General features: G+C 39.3%; 1 protein-coding gene across 3 annotated transcripts in view; it reads right to left on the reverse strand.

Annotated features, from left to right (window-relative positions):
• The window catches only part of Ctnna3 (catenin alpha 3), a 1,489,259-nt gene that overhangs the window by 700,597 nt on the left and 765,430 nt on the right, over window positions 1–23,232 (reverse strand). For all 3 annotated transcript variants that reach the window (XM_037199948.1, XM_037199947.1, XM_028881063.2), the window contains exons 8-9: window positions 21,367–21,447; window positions 11,368–11,520 (exon numbers count right to left, since the gene is read on the reverse strand). In XM_037199948.1, the coding sequence (XP_037055843.1) occupies window positions 11,368–11,520; window positions 21,367–21,447 (234 nt within the window). The remainder of the gene's footprint in view (window positions 1–11,367; window positions 11,521–21,366; window positions 21,448–23,232) is intronic.

Here is a 23,232-nt window from a genome sequence, read left to right on the forward strand (position 1 = left end):
ATTCTGTGTCAAAATTACGGATGTATCATTTGATCAGATTTTATCCATGCCAATATTTAGCCTATTTGTGTTTCTGGTGTGTTTTCTGCTTCTATCTGTATTTTGGAATGGGATACTTGTTAGTTGTAGATGCAAGTTATTTCATTCCACATAAGATTATTGGGGAAATTAAGTAGAAAAAAGGAAATAAATTTGACATTCACGGATCAATGGTATCCACAGGATATAGCACCTGGCACTTTAATAATCATGCAACTGGATCTTACTAATATTTTCATGTAAAGTCAGAGTGTCTCCTTTATAAGATAAGAGATGTACAGTCACTTTTCAAAGGGCATCTCATAAGGACACAAACTTCAATGTACATATTTTGCCATGCTGCTCACCATATTTTAAGATTTTTTTCTAGGGGACCAATTGACATGTGATTTTACTTATTTGTTAATTTTGGTATATATTGATGGCTGTTTTTCTCAAGAGTCAGGTGAAGGGGACACAAACAAGGCTTTAAACACAGTTCACATGGTTCAGAAGAGTCTATGACACCAAATGAACATTGAAGATGTGCTGAGTGAAGGAGCAAATGAATGAATGAAAATACCTTCCTTCAACTTGTTCATTATCTATCTAGAAATGTACTGTCCAAGGTCAGGGAGATGTCTCTGTAATGTCCCTCCTGCAGAGGTATGAGGACTCAAGTTCTGATCTCCAGGACCCATGTAAAAAGCCAACGGGACAACATACTTCTGTGCACGTGGGCAGAGAGGGAGACAGATGAATCCTTGATGCTTATTGGTGTTGGCTAGCCTGCATAGCCAAGTCAATGAACTTCAGGTTCAGGAAGAGACCCTGTCTCCAAAAATATACATGAAGATGGGTGCAAGAGAGGTAATAGTAGTGATAAATGAGAAATGCCACCCATGGGCTCAGACATCTAAACACTTGGACCCCAGTTGGTGGTGCTGTTTGGGAAGGTCATGAAAGGTACAACCTTGCTGAAGGACATATGTAACTTGGGGTGAGCTGTGAGAGTCTCTAGCCCTCACCCCACTTCCAGCCTGCTCCACTTTCTCTGCTTCAGGTTTAAGATGTACCTCCTGCCATTATGGACTCTCCCACTTGAACTGTAAGTCAACATAAACTCTTCCTTCTTTGTCTTGCCTTAGTCATGGCATTTTATCACAGCAACAGAAACTTAACTAATACAACAAGCAACACCAACTTCTGGCCTACACACACGCACTCACACACACACACACACACACACACACACACACACAGTCTAATACATAGCCACTGAGCAGTTATAACATGGCCACTTTAAATTAAGAATTATAAGTTTAAAATACACCTCAGATTTGACTAAGCATAAAAATGATAAAATATCTAATTAATGACTTTTGTACAATTAATGGCTGAAATGATAATATTGTGGGCATATTGAGTTTAGTGAAATATATTAAAATTAGTTTAACCTGTCTCTTTTTATTTCCACATTTTGTTAGTGTAGCTACTAAAATTTTAAGACCATAATTGCTTTCTATTTCTGTTGGTCAGCATGTATCTAGAGCCATTAAATCCTGGGCTACTTGCATTTCTGTTCCAACTTCCTTATTAAAACAAGTGTTATTCATTCTCTTTGAGTTATCATAATGAGTTAGGTTTTAAATGCAGGAGGTTTTTTTGGTAAATGCAAATCTATGTGTATGAGGTTAGGATCTGTCATTAATGCTTAGAAATTTTATGTGCACATACAAAATACTCCATCTCCAAAGAAAACAGGATTTGCTTTCACATCTTTCCTGGTGAGATGCCGCAGTTGTTCCCCGACTCTATTACACAATCCAGTGTTTCGAGATGAGGTTGAGCCTCCTCACCCTGGCAACCAAGTATTCAAAGCCTTCCCTCATCTGCCCTGACTTAACCCTATGCTCCTGCAGACACTTCCGTCCAGTTCTCATTTCTACTGCATTCTGTAACATAGGAATCTAAGTATGGCTGTATTTGTGTTGTTATTCCCCCACTTGAGATTCTATTTCCCCAGGGCACACTCTTGCCCAGTCTTAGAGATTCAAGCTGACTATTATGATGTCTTGCTGAATCCCTAAACTTTTCCCACCCCACAGTTTTTGCTCCTACCTCTAAATTTCAAAACACAAATATTCCATCTCATCTCAACATCATTCGGAGAACTGTCTGTTTTTCCACCATAGGATAGTTTTGCACCATGGGTGCAAAGAGAAAAAGTAGAAAATTGAAGAAGAAAAAACCAAACTTTCAAATGTGGAAAAAGAGCTCTGTGCATTCAGGTCAAGCTTTTCAGCATCATGTTGAGCCACAAGAAGTTTCCTAATGCAAGGAGTTGCAGCCAACCCCATGTGCTGTATTCTTTCTCCTCAAGTGCATTTCTGACTCAGTCTCACATCCCCTCCCCACCAAAACAGGAGAGTTTCCAAGACATTCTCTGGGAACAGTTGTTGGTTTGTGTACAAGCATAGGCATGGGCTTATTTTTTATCTTTTTTATTTTGGGTCTTTCCGAGGGAGAGAAGGAGGAAAAAGAAGATGGGCCTCTAAAAGCTGTGTTTATTTATAATCGAACACATCCTTATTTGATAACAGATGATCAATTAAAGGGAAGTGTGAAATCTGAACAGCATTCTGTCAGAAAGCAAAGACATGAGGAGAGAGAGCTGACAGTAGTCAGCACTTCTTGCAGGCAGCAGGGGCCCCTCTGAAGCCTCCTCTTTTGGCACTGGGGCTTTGCTAAATCGGGCTCGCCATTTTTTTGCGAGTGGGAACAATCAGCCTTGTAGGTAGTAGGGAAGTATTATAATTAAATGTCCACCCACTTTTTCCTTTTTGATGAAAGGCTCCCATGAAGCATACTAAAATAGGGTGCATCGAGATAGATGAATTTTTGATGAGTCAAAGTACCAAGGAAACTGGCTTCTTACAGAAAGCAACTACCCCAATTCACAGAAAATTCTCTTGCCTACATCATTAACAGAAACATATTTAATGGTAATTAATATGGTGAAACACACGGGGCACGTCCACACCATCATTATTTTAATTAGCATCAGTGGTAAGGCTCAGCATGAGCAAATTTTCAGGAATAAATTAAAATATGGCTAAAATGCCAGTAGGGTGTGGTGGTGCAAGTCGTAATCCCAGCATTGGCGAGGCAAAGGATCGCTGTAAATTTGAGGGTGGCCTGGGTTACACAGCATCCTCTAGGCCAGTCATGGCTACATAAAAAGACCTTGTCTCGAAACAAAAAAGGGAAAATGAATTACATAATAGTTGTCATAATAAACAATGCATTTATTCAGCATAATGACATTCTTCTGAAAGCTGTTTTAAATCACCAGATGAAAGTTAGACTGAGAATTTTTTTTTTCTTGAGGTAGCCAGGAACTTTAAGATGTTACTTATCACAAACTCCTGGGGAAAAAAATTCCTTGGCAGGTGGTTTGTGTCTGCTCTTGATAATTGATGACAAAGGCATTTACTGACACTGTAGTAAGGGATTTTTTAAAATACTCATGTGAAGGGTTGAAGAGAAGGCCCAGCACATGAGTGGATACTGATTTTAGAAGACCTAAAGTCAGTTCTCAGCACCCACATCAGGCAGCTCAGATCACCTAGGACTGTCGTGCCAAGGGACTTGACGCCCCCTCTGGCTTCCACAGGCAACAACACTCAAATGCACAAACTTCCAAACAGGCATGCACAGATACACATAATTAAAAATAAATTTTAGAAATTAAGTACTCATGTGCAACAGAGTCAAGGAACACTCTGCTTGATCAATGAGTTCAGACATAGCCACAAGCCAAGGGAGAAAGGGAACTAAGCCTTCTAGTGTTTACCTTCCTGCAGGACAGACTGGCTACCAGCTGTACAGCAACTGCTGTTAGAGGAGGCAGAAACAAAACAGACACAACCCTTACTTCCTAGATAATTGTATTAAGATAAAATTCATGTTCTCAATAGATGTTATTAGTGAAAGGACTGAGCGTTAATGTTGCTCCAACTCACTATCAGAGTGACATCAAAGTACTTGTGATCACAATTCAGTGACTACATTTGCTACCAATGGCCAAATTAAGATGACTTTATAAATGCTACCCTGTTGATTCCTTGCTAACATGGTTTCTTATCATATTCCATACCACGGCTCTGGGGATTCCAAGAGACAATAACTAGTCTGATATTCCAAGTATGAAAAGCTTTGGATTTTGTTGAGTTCAACGTAAAATGCAATTAGCAATTGTGGGTTCTCTCATTACTGGTACCATCCAGGTTTTTATTAAACATCCTTCCACTGTATCTAAATGTAGCATGAATTCTAATTGGTCTTAATAACAAAAACCCAGAACCAGATATCAGGGTTAATGCTGAAAGATCAGTAAAGGAGCCAGCCACTAGAGAGACTTCTTATTTCTACCACATCCTCGGCCTGAAAGGGAGCCTAATTCCTGTCTCCTCCTGCCTTATATTCCTTTCTCTGCCCATCCATATCACTTCCTGTCTCCATCTCCTTTAGTGCTGGAATTAAAGGCATGAGATCCCAAATGCTGGGATCAAAGGTGTGTGCCACCACTGCCTGGCTCTTTTTCTCTTTTAGACTGGATCAATCTTGTGTAGCCCAGGGTGGCCTTGAACTCACAGATATCTGTCTGCCTCTGCCTCCTCTTAGATCCTCTCCATTTCCATATTTAACCCATCATTGTTATTTTTCTCTCTTTCTCTTTAAAAAACAAACATCAGAAATAAAAACAAACAAGCAAAAGAACAAGAAACACACACTCACATACACACAAACCCTCAAAGGAACCCAAAATGCACAAGCAAAAGACCAGTAAGACAAAAAACAAATGCTAAAACTAAGCAAAATGAGACAAAAGTTCTACAAAAAAAAAACACCAGTGAGTTTATTTCTTATTGGCCAGCTACTCCTGAGCATGGGACCTACTCTTGTGTGGTTAACATTCCCACTGAGACTCTAGTGGAGAAAATTATTTTTTCTTTCTCAGATTTTTCATTCCATGTTTAGGGGTGGGAACCCACAGTTTCCATTTCTTTATTCAATACCCAAGGTACCTGGATCTCTCCTTCTCTACTTTTTCTTCAGTCCCTTTCTTTTCTTTCTTTTTTTTTTAAGTTATAGGTCATCCATTATTTACAAAGTTCTTTTAACCATACAAAGTTTGTCTTAGAAGATCTGATAGGAATTCTTTTTAAATGGGCTTTCTTCTCCCATTTAGGTCTGATTTCAACTAGCTCACTGATTTTAGATTTCTCTGACAAATATAGTAGAGGTCTGAAGACCTAGATATGTTGAAAATAGCTTTTTCTCCAAGTCATTTAGAACTTAAGGCTCCCTGCCCTGATATATCAAATGACCCAGCTTGGGAATAAGATGGGTATACGTGCATGTCAGTGTGGGGTGCTGGGAGAGAGAGAGGAGGGGACTGGTGAGCTACCTACACAAGGAAAACTCAATGTCTTCAGAAACTAATGTATTTAAGCTCTCCTATTTCTCAGAACTCTCACAAGGCTCCTGTGTAAATTAATTCTTGTGTAAAAAAAATTCCTATGGTAAATTAATAATGGTTTTCTTTCTTGCTTTCACTAAGTGTCTCCTTTCAAAACAAATGTTTTCCTGGGAGATAAATGTGGAAGTGTTTTTTAGAAGGAAAGTGGATAAGCAGTTATATTTTTTTAAAAAAAAATTTGTTTGGTATTTCTTAGAAAGCTACAAATCTCTCAATTGACAAAAACAAAGGAGGGACTTTAGACATTACCTTCTAAACTCCATCTAGAAATGGAAGGCATGGAGGGTGGACCACTTTTTAAAGTGAAATTTTAAATATAATAAACTAATATAATGAAAGAAGGCAAAGTCTGAACACAGATTCCTTGCATAAGTGGACAATGCTTTCCCAGAACGCATGGGCTATTATTACATGAGCATCTCAGAACGAGGAGTAGGATTCCACTCTGCAAATCATTGGTCCAGGGGGCTCTAGAGGACCTCAGAACCACACAGCGGGCAGCAGTTCATGTAGAGATCCTTAAGTAGTCAAAACACTGAGGACAAATGAATGTGCTAGCTTAGGTCAAGGCTCAGGGAACATGGAGGAAGAACGGCTGGAAGAACAGGGTGAGCCTGAGAATGGGAAAGAGTGCTGAGAGATGCTGTCTCCTGGACATAGCATGGCTGTTGTACTCCCAAACTCAATACTACTGTGGTTATGTGACAGGTAGGACACAAGATCAAGTCAACAAGATCAGTCAACATTCCAGCAGGAAGTGGCTGGGGGTGATGAAGGTATGAGGGGGGGGTGTTAAGAGGTGTTCAGGGCAATTTGGGGTACATATGATCAAGATACAAGGTATACATGTATAAAATTGATAAAAATAAATAAAATATATTCCTAAAATGAAAAAAAAAAGATAATGACAATGAAATCCCTGTTGGGAGACACACAGCAGACAATCGGCAGCTATACATGTTTGGCTATTCCTTCTGCTGAGCATAGAGTCAACCCTCCCATTAGATCTATCAGGCTGTACCATTACTTTCACGAAAGAAGAACACAGTAGAAATGCTCAGGCAATTTCTGGGTCTGAGCTTTAAGAGAAAGGCTGTTCCCATTTCCTGTCTCTTGTTTGCTTTTGCTGAGGCAAGATAGGAACAAGGATGAAAATGAAGGGCCCATGAGAGAAGAAAAGAGACTACCACTCCCTCAGTCTGGTTGAGGTCTCTTATGGCTGACAGTTAAGGATTTCAGCACAGCTGACTTAATCACCTAAAATGTCTATATTCTGCTTTCTGAGAAAATCTCAAAATTCAAATCGTGAGCCATATTCATGATAAAAAAAATATATGTGTTGGCTAGGGAGATGGCTCCGTGGGTGAAACTTTTACTATGGTAGAATGAAGAGCTAAGTTCAGAAGCCCAGAACCCACACAAAGCCAGAATGTAATCTCAGCACTCCTATGACAAGATGGGAGGTGGAGATACTATAATCCTTGCCTGGTGTGTACCTCTGCTGATCGATGTTTTCTCAGTACCGTGTTCTCATATGTAAATGTGTATAATGTGCTGCATAAAACACTTTACCTTTACTAAAGGAAAACTCAATCGGCAAAAATAAATTGAGCTGGGCATTTGTTGTGTGTGACTTTTAACCCCTGCAGCCAGGAGACAGACAGAGTCAGGTGGATCTCTGTGAATTCAAGGCCAGCCTGGTCTACAAAGGGAATTCCAGGAGAGCCAGAGCTATATGTAAGACATTGCCTCAACAAAACAAAACAAAACAACATGAAATATAGCTGAGCTGGTAGAACAGCTCAAGAGTGAAGTTGTTTGCTGCCAAGCCTAAAGACCTGAGGTCTAGCTCTGGGACACAAATGGCAGAAGAAGAGAACCGGCTTTGACAAGGTGTTCTCTGACCTGCACATGCATGAGCATGTCTATACACATACCCACCCAACACAAATAACTGTAATAAAAAATAAAATACCCAAATATTTTAATTACTCTTTTAAACTTAGATATAGATTGCACCCTTTCAACAATGTAGCTTCAAGAGTCACAGAGACCATCTCTTGGGCTTTTAAAGACACTTCCATGCAGCTCTATATCCTAAGAAGAGAGAAAGTTCACCTCTCCAATGTGCGATGTACCACTCTCTGTTTTTTCTTCTTAACCAACCCCACCTTGGCTTCCTACTGACTCACCATAAGTTCTTTTCTATGGTATTAATCAAGACCCCCAACCTCACGTGGATAAAAATCACTGGAAAGACCTCCTCAGGCTATATGCCCAGTGATGTGTTTTATCCACCATTGCTGCTACTGTTTTGACCCTCTCAGAACCTGGTACCTATTCTGCAAGAAGTTCAAGTCACATGGAAAAGCCATATTTGATCTCCATTCAACAATGCAGACCTCTCAGTTGGTAACTAGCATGCATGGGCATGGGCCATCTTGCATGTCCAACTGAGGCAAATAGTTGGTAGACTCTATCCAGCTAAGATATGAGAATGACAAATTACTGAGAAATCCTAAACAAGAACTACTCACCTTTGTGCTAATTAAAGATGAATGAGTGATTGTAACAAATAGTTGCTTTAAGCTAGTCAGTTTAGGAATTATTCTGCATAGTAAAAACTCATTGAAACTGAAAGTGACTTAGACCAGAATGTCCCCACAACATCAGAATGGGATGGAAATACAGATACTACTACAGCTCTCCATAATCACTTTATTCTGTGTTAAGGGGATATTCAGATTTAAATAAAACCCATTCTCAGTCTCCCAATAGCTCATAATTCCAAAAGCCTTTACTCTTTAATGCTCACATGGAATAGGGAATTCTCAAAATCCTTGAACATTTAAAACGAATTCTTAGAGCTCTATCTGCATGATAGCGAATGATCATTTGGTTAAAATATTAAGACAATATTCATAGGTGTTCTTGAAGGGAGCACTTTAGCAAAACCACATGAAAGGAAGCATTAGGAAAACTTACTTGAAGAAACTCTAGGTTAAAGTAAAGTAAAAATAACTCTTAAATGGGTAGAATATTCAGAAATGTTTAAAATCTCCAAGAGGAGTTGTCCATAGAACTTTTAGTAAAGTTGTTTGGGGAAATGACTAGAAAGACAGGGGATATTAAAGGATGTAGGAAGGAACAGGAACCATCATTCTGCAGTCCTGATGAAGTCTTGCCCTGGCTGACAGTTAAGGATTCTAGCACAATTACCTCTTGCTCTGGAGGCTGCCCACAGAGACAACCTTCCTTTTATATGGAGATTTTTCAAGTAAGAATATAAAACTATCTATTAACCACACGTAAGCCCTGAGTTAATTCATATTCATGCCTTTTGAATATGGCCAATACTACTTTAAAACCTTACTGGGAAATCTCACAGACAGGACTATCAGCTCCATTTATGGTCAAAGCATTTCTGAACTGTCTTGTACAACCAATCCTAAACATGGCGCGTTAGGAACCACTCAATGATCTTTGAGTCCCTTACTCACTCTTTGAGATGTGACTCCAAAATAATACACATGACTATCGTAAAAACATTTAAGAGAAATTCTCTTTTGAGTTGCCAACACCCACATGGAGATGCTTACTATCCTTTTAAACAACTCTATTAACTTTGAAGGTTAAATCCATTTTAAGAGCACTTCCTAATAAACTCCAACTATGCTCATAATGACTGGCCCAATCATTGTTTCCAACAGTCTAGTATCTAGGCTTCTCCTGAGTAGACGTCTCTGAAAGGATTCCCAGGGCTACAGCATAAGCTGTATCTCTGGCCCCACCCACTGACTCTTTACAGTTTGATCAATGTATTATTTTCCGGTAGGCAGCATAAAAACAAGGTTTTCATTGACAGATTAAACTGAGAAATTGGAATAAAAAATGCTATCTCCAGAAACCAAACTTTACTTTCAAAGTATATCACACAAATATTTCTGCCCTTCCCCCATTATTTGGTGTGGCTTCAGCACAGAAACTCATTTTTAGACAGATGTTTTACAACTGTCAAGGGCTATGCTCAATTAGGCATCTCTTTATAAAAACCTGCCCCTGCTCTCCTTGAGAATCACTAAATACTTGAGGAAGGAACATGTGAAAGATGAAACACAACTGTATCAACAGTAGATCATGGAATCTGTTCATTAAAAATTATAGACCTAAAGCCAGGCGTTGGTGGCGCACGCCTTTAATCCCAGCACTCGGGAGGCAGAGCCAGACGGATCTCTGTGAGTTCGAGGCCAGCCTGGGCTACCAAGTGAGCTCCAGGAAAGGCGCAAAGCTACACAGAGAAACCCTGTCTCGAAAAACCAAAAAAAAAAAAAAAATTATTGACCTGAATTCAGCACTGACACTAACTAGACTGGTTTTGGTTTTATAACTTTATTTCCATAAAATGCTCATTGGAATAATAACACTTGCACTGTCTCAAGGAGTTCCTGAAAAATTCAAAAGCGACATCTAAGCCAGAGGTGGGCAGCTTGGGGAATGGCATGATCTTAGCAATTAAGTATTCATCCATGTATTTTTCATTTTCTAGCTGTAGAGACTAGAGTCAAGCAGGAGAGATTACAGTACGAATGCTAGCTACATTGGAATCTGTTCCATATATTTACATTAAACGTGTTTAAAAAATCTGTGTTACTATGATTCTAATTTGAGTTACGATTATTTTTCTCACATTTTTTTTTTTTACGAGCAATTTAGGCAAAATAACCACATTTCACTTCAGAGCTCGTGACTATGTAGGAAGAGGTGGCAGTCAAATGTTTAATCACCAGCATGAAATGGGCACAGGAGATCCTAATAGATACTAGTCACTGTAACTGAGACAAATGGCTGAGCATGTTAGCATACCAATCTCATCTCAGCATTTGGGAGACAGTGGCGGGTGGATCATGTGAGTGTAGGGGCAGCCTGGTATATATAATACATTCGAAACTAGCCAAGGTGACAAAGGGAGACTTTGTTTCAAAAGACAAAAACTGGTACAGACACACTGCTAAGTGGCAGCCAAGAAAGAGCTCTGGCTTACGAACCTGGCAAAACATATCCCCCTTCTAGTCTCTGGTTCGTGGCCTTGTGAGTACTGTTGCCTTAAGAAATTCTTCCATTCAGGCTCTCTACTGAGCTGTGTGTTTGATACCCATGATGTGACAGGTTCAACTCATTGACTCTTGAGAATCTCTTATCTACAACCCTTCATAATTCTGTTAGCAATCTGCCGTCCTGCTCTGAAAACCCTGGGGTCATGATTACATCTTCAGCTGTTAAACAGAGGGAATTATGGTTTATCACACTCCCTTCCCCTACACCACTATTTCTACTTAATTTTTCATGGGACTCTCAAACCTGCACATTCTACTGTCTTGTTTTTGATGTGGTGTCACATTGTGTGTTCTACAAAGAAGGAGGGAAACACACATGAAACCCAGGTAATAAAACACATGGCATGGAGTATTTGATCAATTAAAGCCAGAATGGTAAGAAAATATTCACCAGGACAGAACTATGTATTTAGCTTGTTCTTTTGTATAGTGCCACAAAAATTGATATTTAAAATTTGAAATAACAGTGAGCACAATTTCACAGATCCTTATAAATAAATTGCTTCTTTTCAAGCCACTGAAGGGTGGCTTATACCATTTGACTCATATACCTCCATATTACCTAGGCCCAACTCTGTAGCATTTGTAATATGCTGCCAATTGCTTTTATATGAGTAGAAATCAACTGTAAATGGAGAAAGGAACCTTGTTTTCCTGGATTTGAAGTAGCTGCAGCTACAACACACTTACCTCCACAAGTCTGCCTGTGTGCTCATGAAATATCGCAGCATATTCTTTGATTTCCTTTTCTCGACCATTCTTAGCAGCTTCAATGAGAACCAGGAGTGGAACTGTTGTGTCCAAGAAAGAGTCTGATACGTGATCTATAATAGCTTTGCGGAGCTGAGAAGAAGAAAAAAAATGCCTTTTATTTATGAGAAAAAGTTCATGTTATTTTCTGGTCAGGATCGCGGTGGTTCTAAAAGTTCATTTTACACATTTCTTAAGCAGTCCTGACAATCATAATATGTGGCACAGTGTGTAAACACCCTTTATAAGCAAAATATTCAGGATAAAAAATGAGGCAGCAGTAAGTCTCTTGCTCCCAAAAGACACTCATTTTTTTTTATCATACTTTATTTAGCACATAATTCAAATTATAAGTGGTAATTCAATATTTTTCCCTCAAGGAAATTACATGATTAGTAAGTCCAGCATGTGTACAAATAAAATGCACATATTGTATTTTAATAATTACAAAATTATAAAATACATTCTAACTTATTGGAAAAATTGATGATACATTTTGATTATCTAAACTGTAGACTTCATGGTAATTAAACCAAGTGAGATCACAAATTGCACCAGATGATAACAGATTAATAGAGCAAGAAAAATAAATGAGTTTGATGTCCAATTTTCTCCATTTGCATTAATTGTTCTTGCCTTCACACCTTAAATTATTGAACAACTGTAACATTCTGCCACAATTAGTTCTTTTAAATTAAATTACATGGAAGCATATAAATGACTTCAGATAATCGCTGTACTCAGCAGAAATTTTCTGAGATTTAAAAATGGCATTGAAAATTAATTTATTGTACTTCTAATACTGAGACTACAAGGATTACAACATCCTGATATTGTACTCTAAGAAACAACATCAATGGTTATTAAAGAGCCTTAAAGCTTTTAGATCAGCCTGCTCATTCAGTTTAGTGACTTCTCTATAAATTGGATAAGGATAATGATCAGATTTAAAAAAAAAAAAAAAAAAAAAAACTTGTAATTTGACATCTGTGAGGGTTACATGTTAGGGTATTTTTAAAACCAGTTGACTGCTTAGTTTTAAATAGTGTAAGAATTTCTATTGGTATAGTTTCCAGGTTCAGAATGATAGAACTTTATTTGTACAAAGCATTATCTTGCTAGGAATATAGCTCAGTGACAGAGCACTTGCCTTCCGTGTGTGAAGCCATAGGTTCAATTCCCAGCACTTCAAAAAAAAGTGCTGTTTTTCTATAATAATTATCAATGATAAATATGTAGGGACAATCAGCTTCTTGTACAAAAACACCTCCACTCATATTGGTAGAGCTAGCTGAGAAGCGTTATGAAGTTTTCTAGCTCCCAATTACATCATAGACTGCAGGAAGGTCCTCAGTGAAACTTTCTGCTCACTATGAAGTAGGTTAAACTACTATGGTAACAAATTAATATTTACTGGGCATCTATGACAAGGTATAGAAGATGAGAGGTCACAAGAGAAGGTGATGGCCTAAATGAGTGAGCAGTGTGTTTTTAGTTCATGAGGAATGGATCAGAGAAGTCAGGGGCACAGGCTAGATTTACAGTTGGGAAGCACATGCTGTGTCCATTTTAGAAACAGAGGGGAGATGTATTGAGGGTCTCAAGAGCAGGGAAGAGTTTGTAGTGACAGCCCCCCCCCCACCCCATTCTTTTCTGGAACTTGTAACTTGGCTGTGAGAGATACCTCTTCACTAGAGTTCATCTCTGGGAGTCAGAATATTGGAGTTTGCTCAAGCAAAAAATACAGACAGAACCTTAATGACAGACACACAGTGAGGAGACATTCAAGGGCACAATTGGCAGCACCACCATTTGTAGACAGGTCCATGGAAGAACGGGACTTAAAGGGGCTGAGAGGATGGCCAAATAAAGAGTACAAATTATAAGAACTAAAAGACAAACTTCAAATAAATCTCAATGTGGTGACTCTCTAAATATGTACATCCTACCAAACAGTTATCTTCACAATCACTGTGGACTCTTTGAGATACCTGACTCTATCCAATGAAACAAGTGTTTCTGAACAGCATCTCAAGAGCTAGGTATTCTGAGAAAGGTGAAGAGGAAAATGTATAAACACATATAATCTAGCAGAGGAATGTGAGGCATTAAACACTGCATTAAACCAGGAGACTAAGATCATGTGTGTGTGTGTGTGTGTGTGTGTGTGTGTGTGTGTGTGTGTGTGTTTGTGTGTACACATATATACATGTATATATATATGTATGTAGTACATACATACATATGCCATATATAATATAATATATATACATACATATATATATATAAACTTTGAAAGAACTGAACTTATAAAACAGAGATTTGTTTATAGAGTTTGATCTCTAAGAAGGTTATGGGTGAACACAGCAACTGCAAGCTTTATATAAAATTGGTTATAGAAATCCTACTCCTATTTCTTCAAGAGTGATTAGGGTACAAGATAACAGAGATGCAGGGTATAAAATTTGATTTTTAGTAATTTGACTGTGAGATAAAGAAGCAAAATTTAATATTAGCTACCTGGAAATGCATGCTTAAAAATAGGCTACTTTTCATAAATGGAAAACCAAAGCTAAAATGTCACACTGCCTTCCTATGGTTTTTCAAATGATACAATTTCTTCATAAAATATAGAGTCAGAGACTGTTGTCTCACATCATAAGACATTTATTCTTTTTTACCTCACGACAGAAGAAATTTGTCAAAAATTTGTGACATGTGGCCTGAAGCTTTTAAGAGCAGGCCTTATTTTCTTCCAGAAAGCACTTTAACCCTGGCAAATAACAAACTGCTGAACTAAACATCCCAGAGTTCTCTCAAAAGTCTCAGCTCTTGCTGTGGGCCTCGATACTAGGTCCTCTGAAGACATCCTATGCATCTTCCTGTTATTCTGACTCAGTGCTGACTCTAAGTCTCTATGAAGTAGTCAGGTAAAGCACAGCTGCAGCTTGAAAGGTCTAGAGAGCTCACATCCTCAGGAACAACCATAAACAGTGGCAAGAGCTGCTAGAATTGGCTTCCACCATTGACCAGACAACCTGAAGAGAAATTCTGATTCACAGAAGTCCTTAAGTCCCTGTTGCCTATAGCTGCAGCCTCCCATGCATACCCTCTCCTTTCCACCTCACTCGGTATTTACAATATATACTTTATATTGGAACCACCTCCCAAATAAACTCCCTGCACTGAAGTCTAGTACTATATGTCTGGTCTTGTGAACTAGATCCAATTAAAAACAGGCACCTTCCTCTGTTGGCAATGCCTGGTCATTCCCCTCTGATAGGTTCCATGTCTTTATACGCTAATCTTTGCAGATCATACTCTGTCACTTCTGCTTTGCACATCACTGAATGTAACTCTGTCAGGCCCTACATTTTGCTGACTATGAAAACAGGATTATTATGGGATAAAACTAGCCAGGTGGCTAGGGACAAAATATAGAAAGTCTAGGATGTTCTGTTAAGCAGTCTTCTTCATTTGTCTTGACTAATTCCTACGAGACATTCTCTTTACACCTTGTCTATACATGTATTAATTACGTAGCCTGTAGCTTATTTATTTTCATGCTGTCTTTCTGTCCAGGGGCTTACTATATTTCTTTCACTTGGATGACATAAAAAACATTCTAAACAAGACTCTAACACATGAAGCCATAGTGATAAAATTTGAAGTTAGTAGGAAGCCAATAGGAGTTGTGGGGTATGAATTTTCAATAAATACTTGCTGTGGTCAAGCATGAATGATGTCGGAGCAGAGCCAAACTGAGGGGCTTTCTATATTTTCTCACTATAGCTTAATAAAAGGCTTTGAGGCATCATTTTTTTTATTTCCTGCTGATACAAGTGGTTTAGTATCTCAAATAAAATAATATATTTCTCTACAATTGAAACACAAAAGTGAAAGCCCCATGTGGAAACTGTAAGGAAGCCTACCAGATTTATCAAATGAAGGAAAAGAATGAATTGTGAGGAGAAGAGGCATACAAGGCAAAGAAAATATTTCAGGAAAGTATTCCTCCTTTCAAAAATCAGAAAAACTCTGTGTATACAGATGCCATTTTAATCTTAAGTAAGTGAGAAAAATATGCTTTGCACAACTCGGCTAATCAATAAGAACTAAATCAAGTAACAATTCAGTGTCTAGTCACTGTGCCAAGTTTGTGGGATGTGGTCTCATGAGAACTTAATATGTGGATGATGATTGGTACAAGAGCCGATAATAGCTTTCCAAGTATTGTGTTTGAGCTGCCAATGTGAGAAGCAGAGATGCCTCTAGCCAGGCAATCAAACAACGAGATAATCAATCGGAGGCATGTACTTCTTTTGTTTGCTGTTGTCAGAATTCTATTTTAAATGCTATAATATATCATTACTTTAGCATCTATGAACCGTAATGCCTTCTCTTAGCAATATAAAGAAGGGAGACTTTTATTCTGCCTTTAGTAAAATTAAGTATGTCTCATTCTTCACAAGACAGCAGAAGTCGAATATATTTGGATGTTTTGATTTTTAATGAAGTAACAAACATTTAAAAACATTCTTCATTTATTGGGTGTTCCAATAGATAAGTAATTAATTCTCAAGTAAATAATAGGAGGCCGGCTGAAAGGGTAAAGAAAAGTAAAGTTTTGAAAAATGTGTAAAAGAAATAATGAGAAAAAATGGGTGACAGTAAAATCGGTGCATATTGTTCTAGGGTTTTTGCAAATCAACAAGTCATTTTCTTTGTCCTCTGGTGTGGTGATTACACACATGGACTTTAGTTAAATTGTACCTGGGATGGAACCATGGCTCTAACAAGTAAAGTTTAGCAAATGAATACACCTGAGAACTAATATAACACTGTAGCATTATTTCTTTTTTCAAGGATGAAATCAATAACTCAAAAACTTATTAGAAAGTTCTGCAAATATTCAGCAAATGAGAGATCTGATCATAATTACCATTAGAAACATTTACAATCCACTGGGAAGAAAATCCTCCCTAAGAGAAAGAACCAAATATAGGCAAGGAAGGGATAGCTCTTGTGAAAGAAGTCCTCGTGTTTCTTTTTTAAATATTTTTATTTTATAGTTAATATAATTTTAAATATCAGCCGTGGATTCCCCTGTCCTCCCTCCTCCTACCCCCCAGTCTTCCCTTCCAACCCAACCCCCATTTCCACTGCCTCCAAGGCAAGGTCTCCCCTGGGGATTCAGCCCAGCCTGGTAGATTCAGGTGAGGCAGGTCCAGTCCCCTCCTCCCTGCATCAAGGCTGAACAAAGTGTCTTAGCATAGGCCCTAGGTTCCAAAAAGCCAGCTCATGCACCAAGGACTGGTCCTGGTCCCACTTCCTGGGGGCCTCCCAAACAGTTCAAGCTCATCAACTGTCTCACTTAATCAGAGGGCCTGGTCCAGTTCCATGGGGGCTCCTCAGCTTCACAGTTCTTGTGTTTCCACTAGTTTGACTATTTGTCCCTGTACTTTTTCCATCTTGCTCATATAATCCCTCCTCCCACTCACCGGTTAGACTCACAGGTGGAGTCCTTATGTTTTTAAGTGCTCTCAGAAAATAATAGGAATTCCTGCTGGAGAAAAGAGCTAAGGTTTGCTGGAAGGAGTCGTTTCTGTATGATTTTGGAACTCAGGTAACTTAAGATGAGAAAGAGAAGGCCAGGAAGCAGAGAAGGGGCAGAGCGCAGGATGCCACGAGCCTTCTTCCAGTACACTGAACACAATGAGCTTGCGCAATTGTGTGCTGAAGGAGGAGATGGTCATTTGCTGAGAAGTTAGTAGAGCCTTCTATCAGAGGTGAGTGGGTGGGTGTGTATCTCTGGTGAGGAGGAACTAAAGAGATTAAAAAAAAAAAACCCTAAAGAACAAAAATGTTGTGATCAAGTCACAGAGAATGGAGAAATCCATGCCAAGATCTTTGACTCGATCCCTAATAAAACAGGTGAGAAAGCCAGAGAGCAAGAAAGGTGAAACAAAAATCTGACTTTGTCATATGCTAGAACATTTCATCTTCCTGCTCCACAATGTCTAATGGCAACTCTTTAGACATTCCGAAGATATATATGGCTCCTCTTACAAACTCAATCATTCTCTGATCTGAAGCTAAGGCATTTCTGTTACTGATGAAGAAGTAACAGTTATGAAATGGATAAGGATGGATGAGTAAAAAGAGAGGTTCTTAGGATGTTTTACTAAAAATAAAACCAGTTCTAGAACAAGAGGTGATCATTAAATATTTCAAAGGCAGTTTAAGAGAAGGGCTTTGCTTTTGTGAGAAAAGAGCATATGTAAGGTGCTTAGAATAAACTCTTCAATGTTGAAAGCATAAAAAGACGTAGAGATTACTCATTTCACTGTTTCGACTTTTTTTTTTTCTGAGACACAGTGTCATGTATTCCAGGCTGGTTTTAAATTTGTTTATAGCAGAGGGTAACCTTGTGTGTCTGATCATTTTGTCTCTTTATCCTGAGTGTTGATTTGACAGAGAAGTATCACCATGCCCAGTTTATGATTAGGAACTGATACCAGAGCTACAAGCATACCAAGAATGCACTCAACCAACAGTTACATTCCCAGACCTCAAGTGTATACACAAACTATATACCCAAAACATAGACTTCACAGTGGGAAATGAAGTCATCTTGGGTGTGGGGAAAGAGTAGTTGGATAATGAGAATCAGAGCAACGGATAGTAGCCCTGAAGATCACGGGTGTCTCCAAAGAGTCCACTTCATTTCATGTCTTCACACACACACACACACACACACACACACACACACACACACACACACACTGTTTCTGCAAATGAAAAAGAGCTTCTGCTTGGTCCTTCGTTTAGAGTGAATTTTATGGCTGTATTGAATGTACAATGCAGAAGAAACTCTACTCTTCAACTTTGGATCTTAATATCCTCCTGAGCCTTGACATGGTTGTTGGTTTGCTGCCACTATCACAAGTGAAGACCATGTGGAAAGAGCCCTGATGGTCCCCAGTGGTGGCTCCTTGGGATCACAATGGCTCCTATTTATGGTGGTTCGAGAAAGGAGAAACCAAAGCTGTGCTCCAGAGCACAGCTGTTCTCTACAAACTGAAATGACTAGGAGGAAGTATTAGCTGCCCTGATGTGACAGTCTGGATCTCACCAATGATGGTGAGAAGACAAATCATGCCTGATTGCAAGATAAAATGTAGGACATCTGGGAATATTTTAATTTGAAGCAAACACTTCAATTTTTAAACACTTTTTTAAAAAAAATGAAAGTATGTCCCATGCCACGTTTGAAACATAATTATGTTAAGACATATTTGTTGCTAACCTAAAATTCAGACTTAACTGGGCATGTTAAGTTTGATTCACTATATCTTCTAATTCAATGTGTAAGAAATTGCTTTTTCTGAAGTCCTTGAGAAAAATAATAACTGTAAAGGTTGAGGAGGTATGAATGTAGATTAGCATTTTGTGCATGGATTTGCTGGTGGCAAACTAGATGGAAGAGACAGGGACAAGAAATACTGTGGTTGACAGTCATAGAAATAGTTCTTCTAAACCCTGAGGAGAGCAGGAGGGGTAGAAGCTCTGAAGAAGTGCTGGGAGGGGGAGCATGTAGCTGAGCTGGTAAGTGTTTGCTAAGCATACAGAAAGATCTGGCTTTGTACCTAATACCTCAGAAAAAAATTAACGTAGCATGGTGGTGTATCCCTGTGACCCCAGCCCTCGACACTTGGGACATCAGACGTTTGAGGCCAGCATGGAATACAGGAGACTCTGTATCAATATAGGGGTGGGAAAAAATCCTAGGGAAGACAGAAAATAAAAATCATACAAGAACAAAAAAGGCCAACTCTGAGGGTCCACATTTCTGGGTCCTTGTCTAGGTCTTGACTCAATGCTCCTTGCTCCTTAGTCCCTGACCGCACTGTCTGGCTTTCTCATCAGTGTCCCAAAGGGGCTGTGCTGATATATACACTTTTGACTTTTACATCCCATAATTCTAACAGCTGACAGCAGAAAGAGAATTCACATCAAGGCCCTAATGCTGAGAAAACATGATTTTCACAGAATTTAAAATTCTGCTGTGACACAACCTCACTACCTGGGGATCCTTATTATTCTGTATATGGATCTACTTCTGAATTAAAATATGGCCCACATTTCTCTAATTCTTCCCAGCCGTTTCTCTAACTCTTCCCCTTTAACTAAGATAATGTATAGCATTAAAAGCTTCTGGTTAAAAGCCTTTCCCCCTGCTTTTATGAGTTAATGGTGACCATGTTATAGCTGTCCATAAGAAAAAAAAAAGGTAATTAACAGTGAAAAGGAGTAGGAAGCAAAGGCCTTGGAAATTGGCTAAGTTTCTAAGCAGGGAGGGGAATTAATTTGTGTCCTAACACCGGGCTTCTCAACAGCTTAGTAAAATCCTTTCTGATCCTCTGATGCTGGTGACTAATGACCAATAGAGTGCCTCAAGAGAAACTATCTTCTGAAGCACCCACAAATCATGAAGAGAAAAAAAAAACTGAAACTACATGATGCTCTCTGCATTAGGACAAGAAATTCAGTGTGTACCTGTCTCAGTTAACTATTGCCGTTACAGGAAGTCATGGCCAAGGAGGACAGGGTTTGACAGGTTTACACTTCCTCATCACTGTTGATTGTTGAAGGACATCAGGACAGGGACTCAAACAGACCAGGGACCTGGAGGCAGGAGCTGATGCAGAGCTGTGGAGGCATGCTGCTTACCAACTTGTTCAATCTACATTCTTAGTGAACCCATTTCCACCAGCCCAGGGGTGGCACCACCCACAATAGACTGGGCTCTCCCTCACTGATCATTAAGTAAAGGACCTATAGGCTTGCTGACAATGCGATCTTCTGCAGGCATTTTCTTAAGTAATGTTTCCTCCTCTCAGATGCTGCCTACTTGTATCAAGCTGACATTTAAACTAGCCAGCACATGAGCCGGGTGGTGGTAGCACATGCCTTTAATCGCAGTACTTGGGAGGCAGAGCCAGGTGTATCTCTGTGAATTTGAGGCCAGCCTGGTCTACACAGCAAGATCCAGGACAGGCACCAAAACTACATAGAGAAATCCTGTCTCAATAAACCAAACAACAACAAAAAAACAAAAAAACAAAAAACCAGCACAGTACTGTCTTAAAACCAGCCTATCAGCATCTCTAAACATTGAGTGTGCCAGACAGTCATATATACTGATTTTATTTTATGTGGAAGTGAATGTGTGTACATGTGTACATGTCTATTTGCGCACAAGTGTGTGTGTGTGTGTGTGTGTGTGTGTGTGTGTGTGTGTGTGTGTGTGTTGCACATGTATGTGAGGTCAGAAGGCAACTTCAGATGTCATTAAGGGCGATCCATACACCATTTACTTGTGTCAGAGCCTGCCCCTATGAGGAGCACAGCAGGTAGTCTAGGCTGATTGGGCAGAGAGGCCCAGGAATCCACTTGTCTCCCTCACCCCAGCTCCGGGATTACAAGCCTGCCCTACCGCACCTGGCCTTTTCCCAGGAGGGTTGTGGGGATTGAAATCGGGTCCTCTTGCTTGCAAGCCAAGCACTTTACCAACCAAGCCATCTCTCCAGGGCAGCAATATGCAGGTGCTTAATATCCAAAGCCCCATTTCACATGGTTAATTGCATTTCACAGGTTAGGAGATGGCCATGAGAGATGGACTCTATGCCCGAGAACTCCCATCAGATGAGGACAGAGCCAAGATTCAACTGCAATTCTACGTGACATTAGGGCACCTACTTTTTCTTCTGTCTATTTGCTGCAGAACATTTGAGGCACGTAAATGTGGAGAGGATAAGCTTTGCTTTTTGGTTTCCTCTTCTATAATTTTAAAAGACCAAAAACAATACACAGGACAGCAATGAATGACACTTCTTTTGCTTCTGATTCCTGCCCGGTGCCTCCCTTTCCTCTCACCTGTCTGCGGAGGTCTCTTGTCTTCTTGCTCATGTTGTCTATGGCGGCATTCAGGGTATTACTCTTCTCTGCTTTTCCAGTCTGCAAGGAAGCACAACACTGACATAAGCAATGCTACCAAATTACTCTTTATCACTTAGCAATTTGCTTTCGAAATTTCCTGAAAATAACAGCTTGAAAAATTCAAGAATAGTTTTCAAAACTGCTATGACAGTGCATATGATTCATGAGCACTTCACTGAAACACTAAGTAGCACAGCGATTAAAGCGCACATTATTTTCTTCTTTGAGCGTCTGTAATATTTCTGATACAGGGGTTTGATCGTATTCAATGTGGCAGCAGGCAGAGCATTGTCTCCACCAAACTCTGATCTTCATTCTTAACAAGTCAACTCCTTAACCGTTAAGCATGCAATTAGCTTAAAAGCATTAGATGCCCAATTTGTCAACTTCCGTGGGAGTTTCTGAAGTCATTTTCTTGGTGTATTGTGTAAGTTATGCAGAGCCATATTGGAGTTTTGCTAAACACTAAATAAAATATGCAGTGCAAATTCATACAATTTGCAAAAGTTGACCACAATTTTAGCTGACAATATTCCAAGAACAAATTGTTTTAAGTGCGAACTGGATGCTGCTTTTGGCTCCTTAAGATAATTTGTGCAACACGTTTTCATTCTGTAAGCAGCACAGTTCTCTCTGTTACATCCTTTAACCTAAGGGCTTGGACTTCTTCACACATGCAGAGTCACCTTGGTTGACATTTGCTACATATTATTGTTGTGGGAGACAACTGGGTTGAATCTAATCATACTTTCTCCGTGATACCTCCCAGAAAAAGAGATTGGAAAAAAATCATTATGTGTTTCACCTCTAAGAAAATTGCTGCTGCTCTTAAATTAATAGACTGAGAGGAAACTGAAAAATCAGCAGCTGGTCATTGAACTGCTAGAATAGACCCCATGGAAAGAGACACTGAAGCGCAGCACAGACGAGGCAGCACATCAAACCCTCTCTCTCTAGACCAAACTCACAGAAAAACCAGTGCCATCCAATAGAACAATGTCTTAACAACAAAATCAAGATCATCTATTGTACAGAACAGATGTACCTGATTCTTCTGGTGCCCTGCCATCTTCTCAAATACTACTCTCTGAAGTGCCATATTTGCAAGGCTTTCTATCCCTTTCCCCAGTTCTTACACATAGACACCTGTTAAAATCCTTGCTGTTCCTCCGTGGTTTCCAAAGGAATTCCCTCAATGTATAGCTCCTCTTGAAACAATTCCCATGATCACAGTGAACTCTTACCTCTCCTTGTTTCATTGGCATTTTCCAACAGGCTCATTTCATCTCTATGCCTTCACAGCACCCTTACCGTAATTACTTGTAAGGGAGTTATTGAACCGGTTTGATGAGTACATAAATTAACAACTTCATTCAAAGTGCAACCTGGTTTAATTAGGGCTCCATAACAAGCCAGAGAGGTAGTGATGAACCTGGAGTTTACCAATCAGCCAGAAGACACAACCAAATGACTCTTTAGCAATTGCTGGTACCCACTAAACTACAACATATAGATGGCCAAAAAACGACAATCACTTGAGAGCATGCAATACTCTGCAAGATGCTTGGTATCCGTGGTCATATATCTACTAGGTTGTACTAATGGACACAGATAATGCCTAAGGAACAACAGCATAGATCGTCTGCTGGCCTCTGCATGTATACACATGTGCATCATCATAAACACACGTGCACACACACATAAAAATAAGAGATTTTAATTAATTTTAAAAGATATAAAATGTGCACATGATAGAAACTGTCCAGAGTAAAAGAAGAGGGGAATGAAGGAAAGCATAGTGGG

The sequence above is a fragment of the Peromyscus leucopus genome, chromosome 16_21, assembly GCF_004664715.2.
Source record: "Peromyscus leucopus breed LL Stock chromosome 16_21, UCI_PerLeu_2.1, whole genome shotgun sequence".
In the NCBI taxonomy this organism is placed as follows: Eukaryota; Metazoa; Chordata; class Mammalia; order Rodentia; family Cricetidae; genus Peromyscus; species Peromyscus leucopus.